We start from the raw sequence: 12,604 nt of genomic DNA, 5'->3' as shown, positions 1-12,604 counted from the left end.
GACTCAGGGGTGTGAGTGCTACCCATTGAGCCACAGTTGCCACCAGTGGCTGTAAGGGTAACTAAAGGCACTTGTACAGAAAGCATGCTCTCACAGACAATGGAACATTAGCTCCAGATACCCATGTTACAGAATGAGTCACTGATTTTTGAAACAAGATGGCGTCAAGGGGAGGAGAGAAGGGGGAAGGGAGAGAGCACATCTTGCTGTAATTGGTAATTGGTTCATTATTCTTACACGTACGGAGATACAGTGAAAAGCTTTTGTTCGCGTGCCATCCAGACAGATCATTCCTTACATAAGTACATTGAGGTAGTACAAAAGGGAACATAAAAACAGAATGCAGAATACAGTGTTACAGTTACAGAGGAAGTGCAGTGCAGGTAGACAGATAAAGTGTAAGGGCCACGACAGGGTAAATTGAGAGATCAAGATTATTGTATAAGAGATCCATTCAAGAGTCTTATAACAGCAGGATAGAAGCTGTCCTTGAGCCTGGTGGTACATGTTTTCAAGCTTTTGTATCTTCTGCCCGATGGGATGGGGGAGAAGAGAGAATGTCTCGGGTGGGAGTGGGTTTTGATTATGCTGGCTGTTTTCCCGAGGCAGCGAAAAGTGTAGACAGAGTCACTGGAGGGGAGGCTGGTTTCTGTGATGGACAGGGGCTACGTTCACAACTCTCTGCAATGCCTTGCGGTCTTGGGCAGAGCAGTTGCCATACCGAGCTGTGAGGCATTGGGATAGGATGCTTTCTACGGTGCAGGCGATAAAAATTGGTGAGGGTCAAACAAGGGATTTGCTTGCTACTTTGTGAGGTAAACCAACTTCCTGTGGGGATCGTGGCTGAAGGAATCCCTTCCAGTGGCAGCAGTGCCTGTCCATGTGTTACAGAAGATCGGTGCCTGAACAGAAATGTTTAAAGCACATTAAATATATCCATTGAAGTCAAGCAATTGAATTTCTAGATGGAAATTGTGCGTTTAACATCACTGTCAGTGTTTTCTGCAACAGCTGAGTAAAACACCGTAATTTTACACATTTTTTCTTTTCCCAAGTTTTCATCTGCAGTTTCATGGTGGCCACGCCGATCTTCGGTTTCCTAGGCGACCGCTTCAACAGGAAGTTCATCCTGAGCAGCGGGATATTCTTCTGGTCGGCAGTCACCCTCTCCAGCTCCTTCATCACCAAGCCGGTATGTACCAGCGCCTCCCAGTTAAAGAACTTGGGGCCTTTTGCTGTTGGTTAAGTCTGTTGCTGCTTGCAGGGTTGTACCCACCACCTCCTGGCCTCACGTCTGAAGCTACAGGTTCCTTGTACCCCGAGGTTCGGCACTCACCTGTCAGCTCGCTCCAGTATCTGTGATATTTGACCATGGGCAGGAAAGCCTTAACCAAAGTGGCTGATCCTGTTATCCTCTGGCACTAGGGCAGGACCTGCCTTTTCAGGAGGGTTTGCTGCCTCTTCTCCAAGTGTTATTGCCCATGGCTGGCCTCCTAGAAATAGGAGCAGGATAGAGCCATGTAACGCTTCGCAACAGCTCTTCCGTGGCTGGTCTTCTACCTTAGCTCCATTATTCCCACGTCCACTGATAATATTGAGAAAACCCTCAATCGGTGTTTTGCACATTTAACAGGGAAGGCGATATTCCACGGCGTGAACGTTCAATTCTCCAATTTCAGGTGAACTGCCCCCCTCCTGTCCCTTTCCTCTCTCTTCCTGATCGACTCAGTTCCTCCTACACCCAGCCCAGCCCCCATCACCCCGTCTCTTTCCCCTCCGCCACCCAACTCCACCTGCCCGTTACCCACACGCTCCTCCCACTGGGTCCCCTCTCCCCCCCACCGTTCCCACCTGCCCTCCCCGCCTCCCTTTATTCCATGCTCCACTTCCCTCTCCTGTCAGATCCCACCACCTTCAGTCCCTTGTTGCCTCCACCTCTCACCTCCCGGCCTCTGTCACTATTCCCATTCTCCCCTCCTCCATCTGCCTGTTACCTCCCCTCACCTCCTTATACCGGTCACCTCCAGAGGAAGGGTCTCGACCCGAAACGTCGACTGCCCATTTCCCTCCACGGATGCTGCCTGACCTGCTGAGCATCTTGCGTGTTGCTCCAGATTACAGCGTCTGCAGTCTCTTGTGTCTCCAGTGACGTGGATCCCTTTTTTTAGTCAGAGCTGGCTGCCTCCTGTGCAGTGCACATTGCGACCACTTGAAACAAGAAGTTTAAGTGAGGCCTCTTCACCACAGGTGGAGGTGGCCAATCAGTTAGACTCCTAAGTGGCCAGTCAGCTTGTACCACTCTGGGTGTTTCTGAGAACAGCAATGTGAAATACTTCCCCTAATAAATCTTCAAAAGATTGTCTTCTCCTGAATTGGAAAAGCTTCTTCTTTCTATTTGTAAAGTGTTCAAATCAATTCTTTTGCCCAAACCACAAAATGAACACAGAGGGATTAAATTTGTTGGCAGCTTTATGCATCAGTACAGAGGCTGAGGTGTTCCAGCTTGAATGGGGAGAACTAATTACAGAGGAAATATAAGGATCAAATAAATTATTCAGTGCGGGTGGGGATGTAGGCGAGGTTTTAATATATCAGTATCACAAATCCTTGTCTCCACTTTGATTTTCATTAAAGATTAGGGTTCAACAGTTAGGAAGGCTTTGAGCTTTGAAATTGTTTTCATATATCAAGCGAGGTCTTCCTGCATTTGAAGTGTATGTTGTGTTAAAATCTTGATGAGCTCCTCCTCTCTCTTTCAATATGACATGCCACCCAGAATGTCTCAATAAACAAAATATGCCTAATAACATCTTAGCACAGATAGGAGACTTGCTTCCTCAGGGAGGAACGGCTGCAGTCAGTTTCTGATACAATTTGGTGCATTCCAGACATTTCTGCTCACTGTGTGTGTTTTGGGGATGAGAGAGATTTCGGTTCCATGGACTGCTACTTTGAGGCAGCTGATTAAATCTAGCCCTTGGTTCAAACAAGCCAATTAGAACAGCACTGTGTGTAGATCTCTGAGCAAATTTCTGTGATACTGGTGTACGCCCTCTCTTCCCCTCTCCACACCATTAATCCACACCATCATTAGGGCTCGATGGGTTGAATATCCTCCTGCTGTATCATAATAAGTAAGTGGTTTCAGGCCCAGCCGAGAGCTTCACATTTCTGCCAAAGGCCAGTGCCTCCAACGGTGCCCCCACTTAGTGTGGCAGCCTAGAGTTTTGGTGCTCAAGGGTCTGAGATAGGACATTGGCCTACAAATTGTGACTGAGCCCAGGGTACCACCAGCTGAGCCCCAGTCGAATGGCCAGCGGCTATGTTTGAGGATATACTCTCAGGAGGAGGAGAGAACTGTGCAGTTGAGAACCTGGGGAAATGCAGCTGAAATGTGTGTGAAGCATTTTAACCAGCCCAATCTTATAGATTGATGGTTCTGGTGCTATATAAATGAAAGCTGTTCTCCTTCCCTGAATTGCTACCGCCTGTTGGTGCATAGGTGGGTGGAACGTTTGTCTGGGATTTCACCATCGACAGGTTGGAAGAGCCAGTCACTGGGAACGTGTGGGTGTTTAGCTTGACAACTAAGTTTGCTGCAGATTCGAGACTCTCCCAGATTCGCTGGGAATCTCCAGGAATTAAGGATTAATCTGCCATTCGCTGCAGCAGGAAACCCAGGAGGAAAAATCATAAGGATTAAACTGAAAAGGCTTTTGACCATTGGTTAAGATCTATCCAATAGGGTTGCATGGGAAGGCAGTTATTGACATGTCAAAGGACCAATGAAGTGAGCACGCCAGTGCGGGGCTGTGAAAATGGCCAAAGTGATAAACTCCAGACTTGAGCCCAAGGTGTGAACTGCAGGGCAGGATGTGAGAAGCCACTGTCTATCTGTGGGTGGTAGAGCAGAGGGAATAACCAAACATTGTTCCTCACGAGGTGATGATTAAACTTAAACTGTTGTAGCATAAGTTCTCTTTTATCTGCGTGGTTGTTTTCTTAACATTAAATTATAATTTCAGATTTAAGTAAGCCATCAGCCAATCTTTCTTGGAATACTGCCAAACTTTGAATTTCCATGTTACTACTGAAACTTTTCGAATGCTGATAGCAATTCACCAAATCACTTCTCAGAGTAAAATCAGGCAAGGCTCAGAATCCAGGAAGAAGGGAGTATGTAAATACGTGCTCGTTTCAAATATCCCCACTGTGGATGTGCTGACTCCAGTTCTGGTCCTGCTCCTGCGGCAGCCTAGATCTTCAGTTGGTCTGTTCTCTGAGGCACTGACAAATTAATACGCAAAGGTACATCAGTGATCCTGCATCTGAAACCTAGTGTCCAATATTAACAAAGCAGCCTAAGCTTGTTGAAAAGAAACTCCCTTTTATGTTCCCTGAATTCATTCTGTGGGTATTGTGTTAGTCCCAGCTTTTAGACACTCTACACCGTGCTTTAGGTCGAGAAACAAAGGACCGCCGACGCTGGAATCTAGATGAAAACCACGATGATGCTGGGGAACTCAGCAGGCCAGGCAGCATCCGCGGAGAAAAGACTGCCTGGTCAACGTTTCGGGTCAGGACCCTTCTTCAGGACCGAAGATAGGAGAAGGGGAAGCCCAATATTGAGTCAGGACCCTTTTTCAGGAACACTGAATTCTCCCACTTTAAGTAATCCCCACCCCCCCCCTTCCCCACAACCCCCCCCCCCACCCCACCACCACGCTTCTTCTCTTCTTCCCCTTCCCAGCCTCTTTTTTTCTACCTTTTTCCCTCTCTCTCCTTACCTTTGACCCATCCCCACAGTGGATCTGCTCTCCCCTCCTCCCCCACACCTGCCCCTCACTATCTCTTACCTGCATCTACCTATCACCACCTTGTGCCCACCCCACCTCCCCTCTTTTGTCCACCTATCACTGCTCTGCTTTTCCCTCCTATATATTGAACTTCCCCTGAAGAAGGGTCCTGACCCAAAACGTCGACCGCCTGCTTTTCTCCACGGATGCTGCCTGGTCTGCTGAGTTCCTCCAGCATCCTCGTGTTTATCACCATGCTTTAGGTCTTGAGCACTGGATGATGTTGGACAATAAAAGCTGAAAAGTGTTGGAGATACTTAGAAGGTCAGGCAGTATCTGTGGAGAGATAAACCTCTCATCAAAGGAAAAGTTACCAATGTTTGAAGTTGCAGAGGAGGGGAGGGAGTGGGGCGAATAGAAGGAATGTCTGTGTGAGTGTGAAGGAGAACGTGGATGCCAAAGGTTGGTGTTGACTGAGAGAGAGTGAACCCTTGTGAAAGGCAGCTGTCCGGACAGGAGGAGATGGTGACAGAGGAAAACGAGTGACAAGAGAGGAGAGAGGGGAAAATTGCCGGAGCTGTTAGACACAGCAGTTGGTGGAAATCTCTGTGGGTCAAGCAACATAGGCGAAGAGAGAAAAGTGATCCCTCAGTCCTGTGACTCCCTGCCAGATAAAACCTTGCTTTTAAAATCCTTATCTTCAAATCTCTCCACACCCTTGCCTGCCAACTATCCAAACCTCCGAGACTGCACCGCTGTAGTTTCAGACACTTTCTCTGTGCATCTCTGCATTTAATCGTTTCCAACCCCGGCAGCTGTGCTTTGAATTGGTGGGGTGTGAACTCTGGGATACCCTCCCTACACCTCTCTGCCTTTGCCTCTTTTTCCCCCATTTAAGATGGCTCTTAACACAAAACGTTTTCAATATAAAACCTCAAAGAATTTTGTGAGGCTTGGAATCAAACTTTGATAATGCAGATGGGAGGCTCTTGGAATGTGTTACTGGAGCTAGAGGTGCTTTTTAAATGCAATTAGTTGTTGTTGTGATTACATCAAGAATAGCTCAGTTCCCTGTAATTACCACAATCCATCTCACACTTTATGTAACTGATTCCCACTTGCCGTGTTTAACCGCAATAGCAGAAGATCCAGTTAGAAGTGTAAACAGAAGTTTGGCCAATCCCCACAATTGATCTGGATTTCCCAAGGAAGTTCCCACAACTCATATGTAAATAATGGAGTCAATAGGCAAAATCATTTTTATTACTCATTGTTATATTAATGTTATTCATCCTGATTGTGGAAAGTTGCAGAAATTGGTGGGTATTACTGCCGATCATTCTCTTCTTATTACCGGATAGCTATGCTGGCAGAGTTTTATAGTTTGTCACTCAATGTTTGGCTTTGCATTTAGTAAAATGGAGTCACTTATGTCTTTGGTCCTTCACTTTAAGGTGTGAGAGTGACTGATGTCTCCAGTGCCCTGCCCAAAGTGCACAATGTTTGTCGAACCTTGTCATGCCCAGTTGTGTTAACATGTACTGCCACACCTCATCATAAAGTTCTAATGTAACCTCTTGATGTGCACAACTGTTAAAAAATACTCCCTCTCTCACCCTTCCCCCAACACAGTGCCCATTAAAAAAAGTCAGAAATGCATTCTTTACCCACAGGCATTTCCTTGTTACAAAATAATCAAACAGGAGTATTTCTGACACAAGAAAACTAAGCCAAGCAAATCTAATTGTAGATTAAAATCATCTATAGGGATTTCATCACCAGAGAACTGTTCTTTGCCGAGGCAGGGATTAAGTCAATTGTCATCATTTAATAATGAGGCTGAATCTCAGAACTACATGTCATAGAATCATTGAACCCGGCAGCACAAAAGGAGGCTGTTTAGTCCAATATGCCTGTGCTAGCCCTTTATAGGAGCTCTCCTATTAATCTCACTTTCCTGCTCCTGTCCCCTAGCCAGCCAAATAAGAAAACAAAATATAGAAGCAAGACTAGGCCAGTTGGCTCCTCTCTTCTGGTCCAATGTTCCAGAAGATTATGGTGATCTGCACTAACCCTTGATTCTTTTATTATCCTTCCTTCTTGCTTCAATATCCATTGGATTCACACACCCGACACTTGCGTCCATGCACGTTCAGTGTAGTCAGGTCTCAGTCTGAAGGAGAGGTCATGAGCATGTTTGGAAGGAGTTGTGGATGAGCGTAACAAAGCAATTCAGCAACTTCACGGAAAAGCACAGGTCCACCTGCTCTGTGTAAAGGTCACAACCTGCTCTTCAGTTCCAGTCAGCAACTTTTACATAAAGTCTTGGCATCAAAATGTACCAAAGGACTTTGGGAATCCGTCAGTCCCTAACCTACCATTCCACTCCCCCACTAACAAGTGGATCTTGGTGAAAGGTGATTACATTGTAATTTCTCTAGAGATGGAGCGTTGGGATTTTGTTGGGAAGAACGTAGGAACAGCCAGATAGTAATTTCTACCTGGAGAAGTGTTTGATCACTGTATCACCTTCATGTTGTGTTTTCTTTTGCTTACTTCCCAGAACTTCTGGATGTTTCTCATCTCGAGAGGTTTGGTGGGGTTCGGCGAAGCCAGTTACTCCACGATCGCTCCCACCATCATTGCCGACCTCTTCACCAAAGACACCAGGACCTGCATGCTCTCCTTCTTCTACTTCGCCATCCCACTGGGAAGGTATCTGTCCATGTCTCACCCTTCCCCCATCAACATCAGGACCTGCAAACGGAAATGCTCTACATCTTTAAAGCCCATGTTAAAGTCCCCTGTTGCCTTTTAGAATGTGGTGGAGATCCTTCTCCGCGAAGTCCCATGTGCTGACCAGAAGCCGAGAGACTTGTTAAACCTTCACAAGGCAATTGAGAGTCAATGGCCTTGCCATGGGACAGATGTCACCCATAACCCGGACCCTGTGACTATTGGTGAGCCAGTTGTGTTTACCACAGTCCAGGAGTTCATGGTCAGCTGTCATCTTTACTTACAATTATCTCCTCTAAATCCTGAAAGCACTCCTCTGCAACCCCAACCAGAGCTCTGTGCTCCTGCTCATCAATCCCAGTCGACCATACTTAACACAGTCGTAACTCCCTGTGGTCTGGTGACGTCACTGACCTCTCTGAGTGGGTGGGGGCTAAAGGGGTGAGCTGCCCTCTGGGATGGGAGATTTAAATCACAGAGTCAATGGAAGATACTCCCAGTCATTCCAGGAGGCTGGGGGAATGTTACGGCACTGTAATAATCCTAACTCTCCCCTTCCTTCCAGTGGACTTGGATACATTCTGGGCTCCAGCATGACACAGGCATCAGGAGACTGGCACTGGGCACTTCGGGTAAGAGTTTATCACCTGTAATGTTTCCCTGGTTTCCAACCATGCAGTGTTTCATTCCAAATCTGGGAAACGTTCTCGCTTACAAGCTGTGTACTCGAGGTGACCTACATCTGTGGAATGTAGGTCTAGCTAGAGATGGGGACGTGTCCTTGTGGGAATGTGGCTCCACTTCTCTCTCTGTTCTCCGTGTAATGACAGGGAAGTTGCTTCTAAAAGAGGCTTATTCCACTGGGATCAGTTCAGGTCCCAGCCAGTGGGAAACTGGGGATGTTTCCAAAATGGAAAAGGAACATTTGTAGAGCGACGGTGAAAGAGCAGGGACTGAGGGAAGCGGACAGCCTTAGCTGGGAGTTCATAGGGAGTGGCTGACTCCAGAACTGCAAGATACAAACAAGTGCTAAATCTGGATGCAGAACAAGCATTTTTTGAGCTTTGACTGCCATTTAGTTCTAAAATGACATCTGATTCAGGCATGTACACATACATCTATACAGAGTACACACACACACACACACACACACACACACACACACACACACACACACACACACACACACACACACAGGTAAGTATGTACCCTCATGCACACATACACAGAGCATATACACACACACACATAGACACAGATACACACACACACACACACACACACACACACACACACTCACACACACACACACACACACACACACACACACACACACACACACACAGGTAAGTATGTACCCTCATGCACACATACACAGAGCATATACACACACACACATAGACACAGATACACACACACACACACACACACACACACACACACACACACACACAGGTAAGTATGTACCCTCATGCACACATACACAGAGCATATACACACATACACATAGACACAGATACACACATACAGACACAGATACACACAAACACATACACACATAGACACAGATATACACACACACGCACATAGACACACATACAGAGAGCACACGCACACACACACACAGGTAAGTATGTACCCTCATGCACACATACACAGAGCATATACACACATACAGACACAGATACACACAAACACATACACACATGGACACAGATATACACACACATGCACATAGACACACATACAGAGAGCACACACATGCACACACACATGCAAACACTTGTATGCACACACAAACATGCACGTGCAATTGCACACACACACACACACACACACACACACACACACACACATGTGCCCTCGTGTACATTCACACAGGTGACACAACCATCACGCTGGAAGTCATACCCATCAGGACGTTAGCAGTGGGCAGCTGAATCCCGGCGGGAGGCTGCAGAGTGGGCAGGTCATGTTGCCAGGCACTGATTTAACGTCGGCCTTGCCACTTTGGAACTAATTACTGGAGTTCACAGCCTCTCATAACCTCACTGAGCACAACTTCAGCAGCCGGAAGCAACTGCAGCCCCTCCCTTGCCAATGGGCTATTTAGAGGGATCTTCAGCTACTCGTGGGTTCGTAAGTGGCTGACACCGAGGCTGAACAAATGTGTAAAGTTCTTCAAAACTGCTGAGGTTTGCAGAGAGAGGAGAGGCAGCTTCCATGTGAGACTTCAAGGCTCCTGCACTGAGCAGTTCCTCCCAGACATGGGGCCATTTGTAACCCTTCCCCTCTGAGTGCAGCACATTGGGGAAAGTGAGCGGAGGATCCTTGAAGCATTGGAGGTTGGGAGGAGGGATGGGGGGTGGGCGGAAAGAAAGAGCTCATGTTTGGAACAATATTGCCCAGGACATTCGAGGAGGGATTCTACCCAACCATCGGGTGAGCAACGGTGTGCAAACTGTCTCTCCTTCACTGAGGGCAGCCCACTGGCGCAGCTGGTAGAGCCACTGCCTCTCAGCACCAGAGCCCCCGGTTCAATCCCGCCATCAGGTGCTGCCTGTGTGGAGTTTGCATGTTCTCCCGGTGACCATGCGCATTTCCCCCCGGGTGCTCCAGTTCCCTCCCACATCCCAAAGACGGTTAGGTTATTTGGGCACTGTAAATTGTCCTTAGTATGTAGACAAGTCATAGAATCAGGGAAGGAGTTGCTGGGAATGTGGGAAGAATAAAATTGGTGTAGGATTAGTGTAACTGGGTGCTTGATGGTCGGCACGGACTCAGTGGGCCGAATGGCCTGTTTCCGTGCTCTATGACTCTATGATCTCTATGCAGGGGATTTGAGGGTTGTTGGTTGGGGGCCTAAACCTTGAGGGATCAAGGGAGAGACAATGGGTATTGGGGTGGTGGTTGCTTGGTACAGTGTTAGGGGGTCTCCGGAAGGATCAAAGATAGTTTTTTAATTGGTAATTGGTTTCTTATTGTCACATCTACCAAGGTACAGTGAAAAACTTTGTTTTGCATGCCATCCAGACAGATCATGCCATACATAAGTACATTGAGGCAGTACAAGGGAAAAGCAATAACAGAATGCAGAGTCTGGTGTTACAGTTGCAGAGAAAGTGCAGTGCAGGCAGACAATAAGGTGCAAGGGCCATGACGAGGTAGCTTCTGAGGTCAAGAATTCTTTATCATTCAAGAGTCTTATAACAGTGGGATAGAAGCTGTCCTTGAGCCTGGTGGTACATGTTTTCAAGCTTTTGTATCTTGTGCTTGACGGGAGAGGGGAGAAGAGAGAATGTCCGGGGTGGGTGGGGTCTTTGATTATGCCGGCTGCTTTGCCAAGGCAGTGAGATGTAAAGACAGAGTTCATGGAGGGGAGGCTGGTTCACTGGGCTGTATCCACAACTCTCCTATTTCTTGCGGACTTGGGCAGAGCAGTTGCCGTACCAAGCCGTGATGCATCCGGCTAGTAAGGTCTCTATGGTGCATCTATAAAAATTGGTGAGGGGCACTGGGAACACGCCGATTTGCCATGGGGCTTGCCTCACTGGAGTCCCAGCCCACCTCGGTGGTATGAGAACTGAGTTGTCCCGGGAGTGCCCAACCCTGGGTTCTCACAGCCAGCAGCTCCTGGTTCCTGCCCAAAGCTCCAAAGGCAGCATTTGGACCAGAAATGACATCATCACGGGTGCAACTAACTGGAAAGGCACATCAGCCGCACCGGCCTGAATTATCCCAGGAGAAACGCAAACAGCCCGGAAATGGTTCTTGCTGCCTTCCAGTCCGGAACCGTGAAAAAGATACCATGCGACCAAATTTCCGGCCACTATTTTGGTGATCACTGTGGTGTTCGCTCCTCCCCCTCTGTGGTAGGTCACAGAACCCTCGCAGGCATGCCGGGGAAAGTGAGCAGATGATGCTTGGAGCTTTGGAGGATGGGAGGAGGGTGGTGGGGGGGTAGGGGGGAATGAAAGAGCTCATACTTGGAAGCACGCACACTGATGCCTGGCTCTGCTGAAGTTGCTGTGGAATGAATATCAGGACGTTTGACTACAAGGCCTATTCCAAGCTGTAGCTAACGTACTGTCAGGCTGCAATGCAACTGCTCCTTTTCGTAAGAGCATGTCATAACTTCAAACTTTATGACTGGCAGTGATACCGCTGTTGCATTGCAAATCTAAAGGTTCCATTTCTGCTGACCAAGTCTTCCTTTGCCTTACATAAGGTTCAGTGCCCCGTGTGAATACATTGGACAAAATGTGAGCCATTTATTCTTTTATTCATTTACAGGATGCTGGCATTGCTGACAGGGCCAGCATTATTGCCCATTCCCGATTAATAGCCCCAGTTTATAACATGCACGGCTGCAATATCAAAACCACCCAGCATGTTGAGAGTGCAAAGGCAGCTAACATCTTCAGTGAGAATCCCCCTTCTCCATGCTCCATGGCACAAATGGTGGCAATCTCATTCCTCACTGACCAGGTTCAATTCTCGCTTTGGTGTCTCTTGCCCTCATCTAGGCTCTCGTTTCAATGCAGGACTGGGGGAGCACTGCACTGTCACAGGCCAGGGTGTAATGCAGGACTGGGAATGTAATGCAGGACTGGGGATGTAATGCAGGACTGGGGTGTAATGCAGGACTGGGGGAGTGCTGCACTGTCACAGGTCAGGGTGTAATACAGGACTGGGGATGTAATGCAGGACTGGGGTGTAATGCAAGACTGGGGGAGTGCTGCACTGTCACAGGTGAGGCTGTAATGCAGGACTGGGAGTGTAATGCAGGACTGGGGGTGTAATGCAGGACTGAGGGAGTGCTGCACTGTCACAGGTGAGGGTATCAAGGGGCTGAATCATGCTGGACCTGGTTCACTGCCTCACTGCCCAGACTCCACCCCACGCACCCCCCAACACCTCACTGCCGACAGTTGTTAAATGTCAGTGATGTTCCAAAACTATTCAAATAGAATTAAATACTTCAAGCATTTAATTAGAATTCTGACAATTATTAAAAACTTGGAAGTAAACGAACGTAACCACTTCCCGGCATCACTGCTCCCTAAGTGTTA

General features: G+C 47.7%; 1 protein-coding gene across 4 annotated transcripts in view; it reads left to right on the top strand.

Moving 5' to 3' along the window:
• The window catches only part of LOC127581361 (sphingosine-1-phosphate transporter SPNS2-like), a 104,098-nt gene that overhangs the window by 51,009 nt on the left and 40,485 nt on the right, over window positions 1-12,604 (top strand). For all 4 annotated transcript variants that reach the window (XM_052035723.1, XM_052035720.1, XM_052035722.1 and 1 more), the window contains 3 exons: window positions 1,056-1,192; window positions 7,360-7,511; window positions 8,098-8,164. In XM_052035723.1, coding sequence (XP_051891683.1) covers window positions 1,073-1,192; window positions 7,360-7,511; window positions 8,098-8,164 — 339 coding nt within the window. In that variant the 5' untranslated portion in view covers window positions 1,056-1,072. The remainder of the gene's footprint in view (window positions 1-1,055; window positions 1,193-7,359; window positions 7,512-8,097; window positions 8,165-12,604) is intronic.

The sequence above is a fragment of the Pristis pectinata genome, chromosome 21, assembly GCF_009764475.1.
Source record: "Pristis pectinata isolate sPriPec2 chromosome 21, sPriPec2.1.pri, whole genome shotgun sequence".
NCBI classification, from domain to species: domain Eukaryota; kingdom Metazoa; phylum Chordata; class Chondrichthyes; order Rhinopristiformes; family Pristidae; genus Pristis; species Pristis pectinata.
Note: the sequence above shows the minus strand (reverse complement) of the source record. Positions and strands in the feature narration are given on the sequence as shown.